Raw genomic sequence first — 17357 nt, forward strand, 5'->3', positions numbered from 1 at the left:
CTGGCTACAGACAGTGGTGAACATTGCTGTGCTCTGCCGTTTTCAGTTAGGTGTGCATGCTCTCCATTCCTATTGGCGCCTCATAGCAGGGATCGATTAGCCCGGATACTACGATGAAACCGTGTGTTGCATACCACTAGTTATCGGAGGAATGGCATGCTAAAAGCAAAAGTTCTCTAACTCCCCAGCTACTTCCTACCAATATTCAGGTAGGTTAGGCTTCTGGGCATGCAACAGTAATGCCATCTATTAGACATGGGTGACAACTGATGAGACAAAGCACATCACAACAAATAATAGGCAATGTAATGTTATTGTTGATTAATTTTATGAGCTTTCAATATTGTAGGCCTTGTTATTTACAGGTAGTTTCCTTCCAACTCTGTGATATTAAGGTATCCAATATAAAGTGAGTCCTCCTTTCGTGATGTTCCTTCAGGATTTTTTTCTCATTTTGATAGTTATTTTTACAATTTTCCTTGTCGATATGGGCTGATGACCACATGATTTTTCACCGTAAGACAGTCATGAAAAACTACCATTGGCAGTTAATACGCTTGAACAATATTTCCATGTCAGCGAATGCTGAGCGTTGACATGGATAAAGCAATAAAAGAATAAATTATGAATATCTCTGTTATCATAGCCAGTATGGTAGAACTGTATAAGACAGAAATAATCAAAAATTATATTGATCTATAATTTTTGTGATGTAATATTTATCAATTGGACCTCTAATAACTTATGTATTTGGGAATTGAATTTTAGGCCTTCCCCTAAACTACCATTCAGCCAGCATAACTAAAATTATTTATAGCCTAGACTATAGTGACTTATTTCCAGACTTTATATACCAGTACCATACCTATTTTTATTAAATTGCGTTCAGCCATTTTCTTGTGGCTCTGCATTCATACAGACTAAGCAACAAAAATCTAAATTAATGAATATCTCTGTTATCATAGCTAGTGCGGTAAAACTGTACAAGACAAAAATAATTGGAAATTGGATTTTCTACAACTTTTGTTATGTAGTATTTATTGATAGGACCACTAATAACATATATATTTGAGAATTACATTTTAGGCTTTGCCCTGAACCACCATTTCACCCAGCGTAAATAAAATTATTTATAACCTAAATTGTAGTACCTTATTTCTCAACTTATGTACAGTTTCATTAAATTCTGTTCAGCCATTTTCTTGTGATGTACAGACAGATATGACAGAAAATTAAAAATTGCATTTCCTTGGCGCTGATGTAGAAATACCATTCTTTTTTGATTCTGAGCAATGTACAGACAAAACTCTTATTTTATGTATATAGATAAAACTTGTTGAATGCAAAACAAGTTAAACAGCATGAGGGAGGGAAGATGTACCTGTACAAATATACTCCTTACATTAATATTTTTCTATTGTATACATAGAATAATAATTTCTTACTTTCTTTATGAATATTGTCATTCTTCACACACACCAAGTTTCCCCTGTAGGTGGGGGCAGTAGAATAACCCTTGCAGTATCCTCTGCCTGTCGTAAGAGGCAACTAAAAGGGGCCCCAGGGGCTCTGAACATTGGAGCGTGGGTTGGCAACAACAGGGCCCTTAACTAATTCCTAGAATTGCTTCCACTTACTTGTGCCAGGCTCCTCACGTTTATCTATCCTACCTCACCTCCTTTGGTTAACTCTTGTTCTGTTTCAACCCTGACGATATTAGAGCATGCGAGAGCTTTGTGGCCCTTGTCTTTCTTTGGCCGATATCTTCATTTTTCGAGGTATCGGATCCCTTCCTTTTTTCTCTCTTACTAGTGTTACATAGAGGATGGTTGCCTAGTTGTACTTTTAAGAAGTGTATTTCGGTGACAAAGTCTGGAGAACATTTTAACATTTGTAGCATAGTTGTCTGTCACTATTCTAATAACTGAAAAACCAGTATCTTCTATTTCAACGGTGATTTTGTGCAAGTTCTCTTAACTTGCACCGTGTCGCATTGTCAGTGAAGAAGTAGTGCTTAGGAATTACAAAATGAGATGCTAACTCTTGAAAGACATAGCATGTAAGTTGTGTGGCAATATCACCCTCCTTGCAACATTCTTTTTCCAGTCCCTCCATATCCTGTGAACAGATAACGGAATCTCCTGCACATAAATATTGAGCTTCAGGTTGAATAATCATATCATATAAAAAATAAGAGAACCAAAGCCTCCTTCATCACCAACTAAGGTTTTCTGTTCTAATAGTCTGCATAATATAAGCTCAGTAATATTCATTCATCCTTGAAATATCTAGGGACTATCGTGGAGGAGCATTATGGTCCTAAGAATGAACCGGGCAAGCAAAAAATTTGTTCAGCATTATGAGGGCCTGTTTGCCAGTGGAGTTTGGATGTTTTCCCTGGCCTTCTGTGAGGTTTTGAAGGCTGGACGCTCAGCCCTTTGCTGGAGAGGTGGTGTGAAGTTTTTGAAATGTACTTGTACAGAAGAATGCTTCAAATATTCTGGGTAGAAAGGAAGGCCACTAAGAAAGTCTTCAACTTGTTACATAAGAAAAAAAGAGCTTCTAAAAACCATCAAGGAGCAGAAGCTCAGGTACATCGGACACATCATGAGAGGTGAACGATATGGACTTCTCCAACCCATCGTCGAGGGGAAAATTTAAGGACAACAATCTGTGGGGAGACTGAGAACTTCCTGGTTTAAAGGTTTGTGCAGTTGGTATGGATAAAATTCTGTTGAAATCATTTGAGTTGCTGGCTTTTTTTTTTTTTTTGCAAGTTATCATAATCAGTCGGATCCACAACCTTCGTAGGGAGATGGCATCCTAAGAAGGAGAATAAGAATGTTCAGTAATGTTTTCTTTTGAACAGGTGCCGACATAGTGTTTTTGTTGATATACTGGGGAAAATATAAACAAAGGTACATTTTGGACAAACTCATATGCAGATGGAGATTTGCTTTGCCATAAAACGCAGTATCTGATGACCATTTCACTCCACTTGCGTTCAACTTTCCCGAAGGTACATAACTCTTCTTGAAGGAAAATCGCCTTCCCTTCATTATTTTCGGAGGCAGTTTCTAATTTGCTTATATTATTGAATTTTTTATGGATCTCACCATGTTGCCTTTTCAGTTTCTTTATAGTAGTTTGCAAGAATTCAGAATACACGTTTTAAATTTCTGACTTCCTTGCACTTACAAAGATGATTTGAATTATCATTCTCGATACTACTGTCTGTTTTTGACACAGTATTGCTTTGTATGACGTCCTGATAAATGAAAATACAAAAGAAATGGGCACCAGCGCTTACCTAGGTGGGAAATGGCCTTCAACCGTTTCTCTGTTATAAGACGATTCCTGAAAACTCATGGAAGGACGCTTATTTCTCTCCTTCTTTAGTGTTATTACACAGTGAAACATAACAGTAAACCATGACAATCAATATTCTGTCACTGAGTAATGATACTAAGCACAGCACATTGCGATAGCAGACTGCAGCCTAGGTGCTTCATGCAGGCCAAATGCTAGCACTCGTTGGCTGAGACGGGAGTTACTAGTACGGACAGAGTTTCTATCACAATGGCCAAGTCTTTTATAATAAGGAACTTCATTTCTGTTGCCTGTCATTGATTGTTATTCTTACTGGTCAGCATTGCAGCTTCCAGCCCATAGGTGAGAATGGGTAGCAAGTAGGGCTTATAAAATGTCACATGTTCTATGGGGAAAGCATTTGTCTCATATTAGTTGGGAAACATAACTGTAGAAGATTACATCGTCCTTCCCACTTCTTCCCCAATTGGGCTTTTTTTTTTTCCCTAACCCATTTATTCCTGCTATTGTGAGGGCTTCCGGGACATTATCCAATCCTCTTAGCTATGACCTTCTCACATTCCTCTTGCTCTCTGGTTTTGCATCTAGTACAAGTTAAGTTTTGGTATTCTGTTTCTTTCCATTCAAACTTGTCTCTTTATTGACAATAATTATGTTAATATTTATTTTATTACAGTTACACCTCCACCCTTGGGTACTCAGAAAAGTGATTCGCAAAGCACAGATACGTCATCACAGATGGAGGTGGATGAGCCAAATTGCGAGAAGAGTGGTCTCGTCTCACAGGTCGATGTGGATTCGGGTATTGAGAACATGGAGGTGGAAGAGAGTGATCGCAAAGAGACTGGGGTAAGACACCGGGTATGTACTATTGTGTGAAAGGTGAAATACAGCTTTTCTTGTTTGTTATGAATATTTTAGTAACATTGCTGTGTCTTGCAAGCAGACATCCAGCTCCTGTACTGAAGTGAGCGAGGAACAAGTGCACTCGGCCGTGTCCCGTGTTCTCTGTGTTTCCTGGAGAGAAAAGACTGAGGGGACAATCTTCCTTCCAGAAACAGCTTCTGCTTTCAATGAATTGCTACAGGATGGACAGGTGACCCTTGATGTGCAGGTAATTCTACCTTTCTATCTAAACAAGAAACAACTATTAGTTCAGCTAGACCAATGTCTAGGCAAAATTATTATTCATTTTGGAAATAAGAGATTTGAACAGGTAAATGGAAGAATATTCATGTTAAATAGTGAGTTGGGGTGAGGTGTCTAATTGTAAATAATGGTAATGAAAACTATACTTCTCTGATCAGTCCTTACCACTAGTGAGTGAGCACACTGATACTTATCATGTGCTGCGCAGGTGCGGGAGTGGCTTGTGAAACAAGGTGGCAAGAACTTACTGTACACTCACTTTAAGGCACTCATCATCCTCCTCCCCCTTTCCTCTTATGTAGATCCTGCTGGGTAGGGGCAGTTATGGCACTTCTCCACCTTCCTCTCTCCTTCCACCGTTTCTCTTCCATCATTTTGTCCCAGTCCAGATTTCTTCTTGCACTCCTCTTTATTGAATCGATCCACTCTAGGTCTCCATCTTGCTCTCTTTTCTTCGAACTTCTTCTCCATCATCTGGTTTGATATTTTTTCCTCCTTCATCCTCTCTTCATGTCCAAACCATCTTAGTTTACTCCTATCAGTTCTCTCATTATAGCCTTCTATTCCGACATCCTTTCTCAATCTTTCCTTGTCCTTCCTATCATACTTCTTAGGTATTCCATTTCACTGGCTTGAATTCTACTCTCCTCCCTACTTGTCCAGTTCTCAGACACATAGGGCAATATGGGTGCATAATACATTTTTTACTTTACCTCTTTACACTTCCTTGTAAACCTGATTAAGTGCAAAAGAATGATTAGGCTCACAATTTTTTAATATTTTTCTTTACAATTTGCTTTACGTTGCACCGACACAGATAGGCCTTATGGTAATGATGGGATAGGAAAGGTCTAGGAATGAGAAGGAATCAGCCATGGCCTTAATTAAGGTACACCCCAAGCATTTTCCTATGCTGACAGTGGGGTTCGAACCCAATATCTCCTGAATGAAAGCTGATAGTTAGGTGACCGAAACCAAACAGGCACTTGCTCAGTAGGCTTACAATTCACTCCTTTCCAAGTTGCTTTGTTATTGGCTTCGTTAACAGTCTATCTTTGTGTAATACAATATTACAGAACTGTTTGTCCGGCTCCATGGCTAAACAATTAGCGTGCTGACCCTTGGTTCAGGGGGCCCTGGGTTTGATTCCCGGCCGGTCAGGTATTTTAACCTTAATTCCAATGGCTTGGGGGCTGGGCATGTGTGTGCCATCTTCATCATTAGAATTCATCATAAGTAGGGCCCCACATCCTCACAGACGTGCAGGTCGCCTATACAGCATCAAGTCAAAAGACCTGAACCTGGCCTCTTCGGAGGCCACATGCCATTAATTACAGAACCGTTGTGCTTTTAATCTCTCGATTTACTGTCCGCTTACATCTACCCTGAGCAGATATTATTGCCACCCGAGCTGTGCACTCGGACAGGCCGTGGCTGTACTGCTTGCTTCGGAGTCTCATTTCTAATGTATTGTAACAATTCACAATGTGAAAATACTGGCGAACTGAGAACTAGAATATAATTTACCTGTATAAATGAATAATTTCTGCAGCCTTTTTATAGGTAATACTAAAAAGAAAAATAACTTCAATTTGTATTTTATATACAAGAAATGAATCATACATAAAATACCAATTTGTGAAAGTATATAATGTTATGAAATCTACTTCTGCAAATTTATTATATGCATACATACATTACCATTATAGACTGTTATGCCTTTCAGCGTTCAGTCTGCAAGCCTCTGTGAATTTACTAAACGTCGCCACAGTCCTGTATTTGCAACTAGTGCTGTGGCCTCATTTAGTTCTATACCTCTTATCTTTAAATCATTAGAAACTTAGTCTAACCATTGTCGTCTTGGTCTCCCTCTACTTCTCTTACCCTCTATAACAGAGTTCATTATTCTCCTAGGTAAGCTATCCTCATCCATTTGCCTCACATGACCCCACCACCGAAGCCGATTTATGCGTACAGCTTCATCCACCGAATTCATTCCTAAATTAGCCTTTATCTCCTCATTCCAAGTACCCTCCTGCCATTGTTCCCACCTGTTTGTACCAGCAATCATTCTCGCTACTTTCATGTCTGTTACTTCTAACTTATGAATAAGATATCCTGAGTCCACCCAGCTTTCGTTCCCGTAAGGTAAAGTTGGTCTGAAAACAGACCAATGTAAAGATAGTTTCGTCTGGGAGCTGACTTCTTTCTTACAGAATACTGTTGATTGCAACTGCGAGCTCACTGCATTAGCTTTACTACACCTTGATTCAATCTCACTTACTATATTACCATCCTGGAAGAACACACAACCTAAATACTTGAAATTATCTACCTGTTTCAGCTTTGTATCACCAATCTGACATTCAGTTCTGTTGAATTTCTTACCTATTGACATCAATTTAGTCTTCGAAAGGCTGATTTTCATACCATACTCATTGCACCTATTTTCAAGTTCCAAGATATTAGACTGCAGGTTTTCTGCACAGTCTGCCATTAAGACCAAGTCGACAGCATAGGCCAGATTGCTTACTACATTTCCATCTAACTGAATTGCTCCCTGCCACTTTATACCATTCAGCAGGTAATCCATGTAAACTACGAACAGCTAAGGTGAAAGATTACAGCCTTGTCTAACCCCTGTAAGTACCCTGAACTAAGAACTCATTCTACCATCAATTCTCACTGCAGCCCAATTGTCAACATAAATGCCTTTGATTTTAATAATATACCCTTAATTCCACACTCCCCCAGTATGGCAAACATCTTTTCCCTTGGTACCTAGTCATGTGCTTTTTCTAGATCTACGAAACAAACACGACTGTCTATTCCTCTCGTAGTATTTTTCAGTTACCTGGCGCATACTGAAAATCTGATCCTGACAGCCTCTCTGTGGTCTGAAACCACACTGGTTTTCATCCAACTTCCCCCTCAACCACAGGTCGCACCCTCTCTTCCAAGATGCCAGTGAATACTTTGCCTGGTATACTAATCAGTGAGATACCTCGATAGTTGTTGCAATCCCTCCTGTTCCCTTGCTTATAGGTAGGTGTAATTACTGCTTTTGTCCAATCTGAAGGTACCTTACCAACACTCCATGCTAATCTTACTACTCGACAAAGCCATTTCATCCCTGTCTTCCCACTACACTTTACGATTTCAGGTCTAATTTCATCTATTCCTGCTGCTTTATGACCATGGAGTTTATTTACCATCCTTTCCACTTCCTCGAGCATAATTTCACCAACATCATTTACCTCCTCCCCATGAGCTTGGTTGTTAGCAACACCACCAGGAAGATTTTTTTTTAGGTTGATAAGATGTTCAAAATATTCCCTCCACCTCTCCAGCGATTCCCTGGGATCTATTATGAGTTTACCTGAATTACCCAAAACACTGTTCATTTCCTTTTCCCTCCCTTCCTAAGATTCTTTTCAACTGTTTCCCTCCTGCTTGACCTACCTTTCCAGGTTATTACCAAAATTTTCCCACGACTTCTTTTTGGATTCAACAACTATTTGTTTTGCTCTGTTTCTTTCATCTACATACAAATCCCTGTCTTCCTCGGCCCTTGTTTGGAGCAATTTCTGATAAGCCTTTTTACGTTTACGTGCTGCTCTCACTTCATCATTCCACCAAGACGTTCTCCTTTTCCCATCTTTACAAACAGTTGTTCCTAGGCATTCCCTTGCTGTTTCTACTACGGCATCCCTGCATGCCACCCATTCTCTTTCTATATCCTGAACCTGCTTACTGTCTACTGTTTGAAACTTCTCACTAATCATATCCATGTACGTCCATCTAATTTCCTCGTCCTGGATATTTTCTACTCTTATTCGTTTGCAGACAGATTTCACTTTCTCTACCCTAAGCCTAGAGATACGTAGTTCACTACAGATCAGATAGTGGTCTGTTTCATCGAAAAATCCCTGGAAAACTCGTACATTCCTAACAGATTTTCTGAATTCGAAGTTTGTTAAGACATAGTCTATTTTGGATCTGGTACCCCTAGCCTCCCATGTGTAGCGGTGAATAGCCTTATGCTTGAAGAATGTATTCATAACTGCTAATCCCATACTAGCACAGAAGTCCAGCAAACGCTTCCCATTCTCATTAGCTTCCATATCTTCCCTACATTTACCAATCACCCTTTCGTACCCTTCAGTTCTATTTCCAATTCTCGCATTAAAATCGCATATTAACACTATCCTATCCCTGCTGTTCAGCCCCGTGGTGTAGGGGTAACGTGCCTGCTTCTTACCCGTAGGCCCCGAGTTCGATTCCCGGCCAGGTCAGGGATTTTTACCTGGACCTGGGGGCTGGTTCGAGATCCACTCAGCCTACGTGATTAGAATTGAGGAGCTATCTGACGGTGCGAGATCCACTCAGCCTACGTGATTAGAATTGAGGAGCTATCTGACGGTGAGATAGCGGCGCTGGTCTAGAAAGCCAAGAATAATGGCCGAGAGGATTTGTCGTGCTGACCGCACGACACCTCGTAATCTGCAGGCCTTCGTGCTGAGCAGCAGTCACTTGGTAGGCCAAGGGCTGTAGTGCCTTGGGGTTTGGTTTGGTTTGTCCCTGCTGTTGACCCTGACTGCAATGTCACTCAGTGCTTCATAAAACTTGTCAACTTCATCCTCATCTGCACCCTTGCATGGTGAATACACTGAGACAATTCTCATCCTAATTCCTTCAACTGCTAAATCTACCCACATCATTCGCTCATTTACGTGGCTAACAGAAACTGCGTTGCATGCAATGGTATTCCTGATAAACAGCCCTACCCCATACTCTGCCCTATCCTTTCTAACACCCATCAAGTACACTTTATAATCTCTTCCTCATTATCTCCCCTTACCCGAATATCACTTGCTCGTAGTACATCCATATGCATCTTCTTTGCTTACTCAACCAGTTCTACTTTCTTTCTCCTATAAGCCCCATTAATATTGATATCTCCCCATCGAATTCCATTTCGATCGCCAAGTTGTTTCCAAGGAGTCCGTCGCCTGTTAAATGGGAGTGGGAATCCGTTACTCCCATAGGTCCGATTCTAGTTTCAAACGTTCTGAGCTCGGTAAATTCCTGAAGCAGGATGCTACCCTACTTTCACATAGTCCAAGTGAGGATCTCTCCTCTAACGGGTTAGGGACCCCGGTGGATTGTTTAGTCTTAGCCGTCTGAGCACAGAGAGGGCCATGACCCAGAATATGTCCGAGATTCCCACTCCCATTCCGTAACACCTGGTATCCCTACTCTCAGGACCACTTACTAGGCTACTCAGCCGTTGCCCATGGTTCACGAACTGGGACGTGACTACAGTAACCCACACCATGACGTGAGTTTACAGAGGTAAAATGCTCTTTCCATATGTTTGACTCAATATTTTGGGGCTTTCTTCTCTCATGAGTTAAAGGAAATGGTCTCTCCAAGATACTTACAATGGTATACAGGGTGTCACCTAACATTACCACTGTCAATATTTCTTAAACAACAAGGAATTTTGTAGAACAATTTTTACGGACAGAATGTTTAGGAGGTGAGCTCATGTAATAAGTGGATACAATTAACCCCTCAAGCGTGACATTGTTAAACTCCAAGCTGCTCCCACAGGGTGCTTTATTTCTAGCCTACGCCCAATGCTGAGTGTGGTATTTTATGGATTTCGCTATAGTTTCCAAATGGGCACAGGAAAAAATATTTTTAATATGCACAATAACATATTGTAACTATATGCTAATCTGATTATCCCTGGACAGCTGTACGTAAGTAATATGACTTTGTGTAGCAGTCGCCCCATGTGCTTTTATTTCTCGGCGTATTATGAATTACATTATCAGTGTCACTATCGTCACTGGAAGTTGTAGCAAACTCGTCCTCTTTATTACTCTTACACTCTGAATTACTTTCCTCGCTATTATTAACGAGTAAATTAGTTATTTCTGCATCACAAACTACTCCGCCAGGACCGTGTTTGAAAACAAACTTGAAACATTTTAAAAAAATAAATTACTGCAAATATATGCGACATCTATTGGCAGTAATAGATAGCTCAAAGTATAGTCGAAAGTTGCCTCTTTCTGCCATCTTACGATAAAGCAAATGACTATTACAAAATCCACATAGCGAGCGTTTCAAATGTCGTGGCACACCATTGCGTCATACACGCTGTGAGCGTAGCAGACCAGTGGATGTACCGTTGCGCCGCACATATTAGGGGGAGTTAATTTAAAAGTGTACTGAAGTATAATTTTCATCACAGATGTACGTATTTTTAAATGGAAACTCCTAGTTATCTTTTATTACTGAAAGCAGGAAAAAGGAGATTAATATTGTTGTTTGTTACAGCATAATATATTAATTCAATCTAGTGTAATTGTAATTTGAAGCTGATATACATACTTATTTCTAACTGTCCGACTCGTTGGCTGAATGGTCAGCGTACTGGCCTTCGGTTCAGAGGGTCCCGGGTTCGATTTCTGGTCGGGTCGGGGATTTTAACCTTCATTGGTTAATTCCAATGGCCCGGGGGCTGGGTGTTTGTGCTGTCCCCAACATCCCTGCAACTCACACACCACACATAACACTATCCTTCACCACAACAACACGCAGTTACCAACACATGGTAGATGCCGCCCACCCTCATCAGAGGGTCTGCCTTACAAGGGCTGCACTCGGCTAGAAATAGCCACATGAAAATATTATTATTTTATTTACATCTCACTTGGTATAAATTGTTCCTGTAATGTATTTTATTTGTGATTCTTGGTCAGAATGCCTTTAGTATTCAAGTTAGAAATGACAGATTGTATAAGGAACTTTGAAACTATTAGACAGGTACAGTAGAGTCTCGATTATCCGACTTAAACGTGACCTGGAGTACGTCGGATCACCGAAAATGTCGGATAATACGGAATAACTTTGAAACTGAACTAAAACAAACAGGAAGGCTATAGTGTATTATGTACTATGTTTTACGGGACTCTATTTATTGACTTATTAATTCAATTGTACAGTAGATGCAGTACTCTTTTCTCACTACGCCTGTAGCCAGGTGCAGACGTCTTGGCTTGGGCTGCAAGAGTTTTGATGTCAGCATCTTGAAATTCAGCCCAGTCTCATCACAATTAAAAATCTGATCACCGGTTAATCCTTCAGCAAGAATTATTTCTTGAAATTGTCTTTTAAATTTCACAACCTCATCGGATTTAGCTGACAGTTTTTCTCCACAGATATTAAGCTGCCCAATGCTGTACCGTTTTTTCCACCGATCAAGCCATCCAGCACTGGCAGTAAAATTAGGGTCCCTTTATTAAACTCCTTCTGGATATACACCGCCATTTCTTGCAGAATGGGACCAGATATTGACAAGCCCTTTTCCTGGTTTTTAGTGAACCAAAGAAATAGTGCTTCACTTACTTTTTCGTACATTTTTCATTGTTTTTTTTTCTTTCTAATTTTCAGTGCATCACTTGTTGCTCTGGTAGAGCACCACTTTTCAATTTATTCTCTCGTATGTTTCCAGTCCCCCACTGTAACACGTCCAACACCATAATCTGAAGCCATTTTTGGAGAGTTTTCCCTTTGTCCAGTCTCTTTAACCCACTCTACTTGTCTTCCACAGAAACAATCACTTTCTTACGTTTACTCGCCATACTCACAGAGGATATGAAAACTATAACATCCGCACCCAACCAATACTACATTGAACAATCCTACCGCATGACTGCCAGTGCTTGTCCCACAGTCGCACCCTCCACACTCCGTGTCCTAGAATTGCATCCACTTAAATTTCAAATGAAGCCTACCAGTGTCGGATAACACGGAGTGTCGGATAAGCGAAGGTCGGTTGAGCGAGACTCTACTGTATCTTTAATTGGATGTGTATTTAACTGAATGAACAAGTGAGGTGTCCTGAAAGAGAAGCACTGCCAAGGTGTGCTTTTTTCATGTCTCATTGTTACAAATTAGGAAATCTACCTATTCATGTTGTGAAATAATTACAAGACCATTTTAATTTGCAAACTAGATTTATAGGATTATGTCTGTTGCCATTGATGCTTTCATGGCCCATACTTACAGACATGATATAGTCTTTTGGGCTTATGCCGTGTCAAGAAAATAAGGTGAAATTCTTTACTTTTCGCAGAGAACTTTGCTCTGCGTCATCAGAGGAAATATCTCAATTATCCTTAAGAAAGGCTTCTCAAACAATGAACTTTGAATTTAGATGTTATAATAGAAGTTGACTGTGCAACACCACAGATCAAATTGCCAAGGTCCTCCGCAAACACAATATAAAAACGGCGTTTGGCACCGTCACTGAAATTGCTCACATTCTGGGTAAAATCCAGGACAAATTGTCCCCACTTTTACATTCTGGGTATACGAAATTCCCTGTACTTGCGGTAAGGTATACATTGGGCAAACATGCCGGTCCATTGGTACCTGTATCAAGGAGCATGAACGTAATGTTCGTCTCAACCAGCCAGACATATCAGTAATACCTGAGCACGCTCTATCATTGGGTCATGATGTCATATTCCAAGATGCTCGAGCTCTTACCCACACTAGACACTACAGGTCCAGGATTATACGGGAATCTGTGGAAATACGTAGAAATCCTAACAATTTCAACAGGGACACTGGCTATCAATTAATACCTGGTTGCCAGCCATTAAGGATTTACGTAGGTAGTTCCCTTCCCTGTCCCTTCACTATTGTTATTTCGTTTCGGTGTTTTCCAAATTTGTACGTTCCTCATCGCCAGATGTTTCATTCCGGGCTTGTATCAATGTCATACACCTGCCAACATCATATATTGCATACACATTTTATGTGACCCTCTCATTCTGATGGTTCAGTCAGCTTCCGCTTCGAACACTAGCGCTGTACCGCGTCCGGGGAGTCATCTGGTGATGAACATATCATTTCCACTTCTATTATAACGTCTAAATTCAGAGTTCATTGTTTGAGAAGCCTTTCTCAAGGTCAGTTGAGATTTTTCTTCTGATGATGCAGAGCATAGTTCTCTGCGAAACTTAAAGAATTTCACCTTATTTTCTTGACACGGCATAAGCCCAAAAACCTATATCATGTCTATAGGATTATCTCTGTTTAAAATTTTAATTTTGTTTGTTTAGGACCTAGTAAGTCAAGCTTTGATGGAGGTCCTGTCACAGTTTGGACGTGGTGAAAATCCTCTGCAAGATCTGGTTTGTGTTGCACCTGGGGCATCAAGCACTCCAGACAATTTGGATAGTCCTACAAGTCCTGTGGCAGTGAGTCCATTGTTATCACCCGTAGTTACACTTCCTCACTATCCTATGGGAAGCACCTCGACGGAGACTCAACAGACGGTGCACACTCGGAGTCTCATGTATCTGGTCGATTGTTATGCCAGAGTGGCTGTTGAAGAGAGGAACCATCCCAAAGTAAGTCTAAAAGCTGTAATGGCTGTACTAGTTTGTAACATAAGCCAAACCATTAATAAATTAAATCCTGATGGTGCCATCCGTTCAGTCGAATCCGACCATCGGCGATTCTATGAATTAGTGCTCTTCAAGTTGTCCTGTTCCACACTGCCTCCTTTAGTTGTTCCAGGGTGAAGGTTGTGTCTGTTTTAATGGTGTCTAACCAACGAGTCCTTTGGCAACCTTGTCTTCTTGTACCGCTGATCATTCCTAGCATGATGTTTTTTTCCATTGCACCTGATCGCATAATGTGGCCAAAGTAAGCTAGTCTCAGTTTCATGATCTTACCAACCAATGACATACGGGGCTTGATGCACCCTAAAACTACCTTATTGGTGATTTTTGCAGTCCATGGTATTTGTAAGATTCTTCGCCAACACCAGAGCTCAAAAGCGTCAAACCTTCTTTTTTCCTGCCTGTTTAAGCATCCAGCTCTCACATCGATACATGAACAGTGGGAATATAAACACATTGACAAATCTGTACTTGGTAGCCAAACTGATATCTCTGCTCTTCCAGATCGAGGACATAGTCATCATAGCGATACGTCCAAGCGAAATCAGTCTTTTGATATCAGGATGGCAATCTCCACTTTGACTGATTTTGGCTCTTAAGAAGATGAAATCCCGCACACTCTCTATCTCTTCCTCATTTAGTTTTAGACAAACTGTACTATGCTCATCCGTAGTCATAACTTTGGTCTTTTTGTTATTGAGATAGAGGCCCATTTTTTTTCACTTTCTTCATTGAGGTGGGAAATTAAAAGCTTTAGATCTTCTTCTGTTTCTGCCAGCAAGGTTGTATCATCAGCATATCTCAAATTGTTTATAGTTCTTCCTCCAGTCTTCACACCAATGTTGAGTTCCTCTAAATTTAACTTCCGCATAATTATTTCTGCATACAGATTGAAAAGGAATGGTGAAAAAATGCAATCTTGACGGACACCTTTTTCAATTTTAAACACTTCAGTGTTGTCATGTGGTGTGCGAACTGCTGCCTCTTGTTCTGTATAAAGCAAACGTTTGAACTGAGTCAGATATAAGGGTACCCCCAACTCCAGCATTGCTTCCCATAGTCTGCCATGCACGACACAGTCAAAGGCTTTTCTGTAGTCAATAAAACACATGTAGACTGTTTTCAGATATTCACGTGCTTTATCCATGATCCACCGCAGATTAGCAATATGATCGCGTGTGCCACGACCTCAACGGAAACCAACTTGAACATCAGGTAACTCAGCTTCAAGGGTGGGCGCAAGACGTTTCTGTATGATTTAGAAGAACTTTGCTAGCATGTTGAATCAAAGCTACAGTACGATAATTAGAGCAGTCACTGACATCTCCTCTCTTAGGCAATGGGATAAAGATTTATCTTTTCCATCCCCTTGGCCAGGTGGTAGTTTGCCATATCTTCTGGCACAAAGCAGTGATAGCTGCCAAAGGGACAGGCTTTAGCAGTTCAGCTGGGATGCAATCGAAACCAGGAGCTTTATTATCTGGTAACTGTTTCAGTGCCTACTCCACTTCTTCCTGCAGGATATCTGGTTCTAATTCATATGGTTCAACGCTACATGTTGGAACAGCTTTACCATTGTGGGAATATAGCTGTTTAGTATACTCACGCGATCTGTTCTTAATACTTAGCTGTGCATTCAAGATCTTCCCATCCTTGAACTTTATTGCTCCTTTACAAGCACTAAAAGGAGTTCGAACTTTCTTTACCTGCATGAAAAGGTTACGGGTGTGACCCTTCTTGGAGTCCTCTTCTAATTGGTGGCACTGCTGACTCCAGTGTATTTCCTTGACTTTCCTTGCAGCTCGTTGAAAATCCGCATTCAGCTGTCTAATGAGATTTCTATTACCATTAGCCTTGGCTGATCTCCTTTGGTCTGCGATCTGTATGGTATGTGCAGAGAGCCATTTGTAACGCTTCTCTGGTTTCTTGTATGGTACGTGTTCTTGTGCTGTTGAAGTAATGATGGACTCTCTTTCTTGCCATAGCTCATCAGGATGCTTTTCATCAGTATCAAGCAATTCAAATCTGTTTTTAAGCTCAATGGAGTGTGAAGTTTGGACTTTAGAGACATCATACTTTTTGGGAGGAGCAAGCTTCTTAATTCTGCAAAATTGATCTTTAATTTTTGCTACAAGTAGTTGATGATTTGAGCCACAGTCTGCACCAGGAAAGATTTTCCCAGGATGGATGGAGCTACTCCAGCATTGGCTTCATAAAATGTATTCAATCTGGTTGCGATATACACCATCAGGGGATGTCCAGGTATACAGCTGATGTTTAGGTTATTTGAATCTGGTGTTCATGATTCTAAACTGATTTTCCATGCAGAACTAGAACAGTCGGTCACCAGACCAAAGGCACCGGTGATGCTGAGGTCTTTTTCTGCCCCTATTTTTGCATTGAGGTCACCCATGATATTATATCCCTTTTAGGCATCTGATGTAGATTTTCTTCTAATATAGAATAAAAGGATTCAATTTCATCCTCTGATGCTATTGACGTTGGAGCATAGACTTGTAAAATAGTGATATTGAGTGGTTTCCCTCGTAAACGGATGGCTAAAATACAGTCACTGACTACTGTGTAACTTTCCACAGTTGCTGCAATTTTCTTGTTAACAATGAAAGCTACACCATTCTGCTTTCTGTTATCATTCCCAGAATAATAAACTGTAAAGTCATCAGACTTGAAGAAGCCATTTCCTGTCCAATGCAACTCACTAATACCAAGCAGATCAATGTTTAATCTGATCATTTCATTCTTAACTATGTCAATTTTTCCTTTACTCATTCCTCGAACATAACATGTTGCGATATGATGAGTTGTCATACAGCGCAGATCCTTCCTTTCATCAGGGACAACATCGGCAAGTGGGTCTCCAGAAGGATTTACCCCCATTCACGTCATTCAAACCGCGATTACTTGTAAGTGACCGTTGCTCTTCCCCAGTAGCATATTCGGTACTTACTGGCATTGGGAGTCCTACCATTGGGTACCATACTTGAAACACCTGAGAGACTTCCTATAGAATTTTCTTGGTAATAATACAGGAGTGGTTTACCATTGCCTTCTCCTGTGCAGTCATCATGTCCTTGCCGTTGACATCTAGGTGTTCATCCGCCGTAGACATCCACCTACACTACTGCTGCCTAGCAATAATAGGCAGCCGCTCCTAACATGGAGAACAGACGCTGCTTTATGGGTTCAGGTGGCATTTCCTCCACTCTGGGGACCATCACCCCACCTAAAGGGACTCATCCGCCTGAAGCCGTTTGTCCCCATAAGGAGTTGAGTTATTTACCGCCGCTCAACACTCGGCATTGAGTCGCTGGCTGTACAGCCTACTTCATTACCATAGCAGGATGCCCTGGCCAGACATCTATATAT

At 40.8% G+C, this 17357-nt stretch overlaps 1 protein-coding gene across 2 annotated transcripts in view; it reads left to right on the top strand.

Moving 5' to 3' along the window:
• Ube4B (Ubiquitination factor E4B) overlaps window positions 1-17357 on the top strand; it is a 287660-nt gene that overhangs the window by 36436 nt on the left and 233867 nt on the right. Inside the window, exons 3-5 of one of the 2 annotated variants that reach the window (XM_067136402.2) lie at window positions 4007-4191; window positions 4277-4444; window positions 13626-13916. In XM_067136402.2, coding sequence (XP_066992503.2) covers window positions 4007-4191; window positions 4277-4444; window positions 13626-13916 — 644 coding nt within the window. The remainder of the gene's footprint in view (window positions 1-4006; window positions 4192-4276; window positions 4445-13625; window positions 13917-17357) is intronic. The other variant, XM_067136403.2, reaches the window with a different exon arrangement.

This window comes from Anabrus simplex, chromosome 1, assembly GCF_040414725.1.
Source record: "Anabrus simplex isolate iqAnaSimp1 chromosome 1, ASM4041472v1, whole genome shotgun sequence".
Lineage (NCBI taxonomy): Eukaryota > Metazoa > Arthropoda > Insecta > Orthoptera > Tettigoniidae > Anabrus > Anabrus simplex.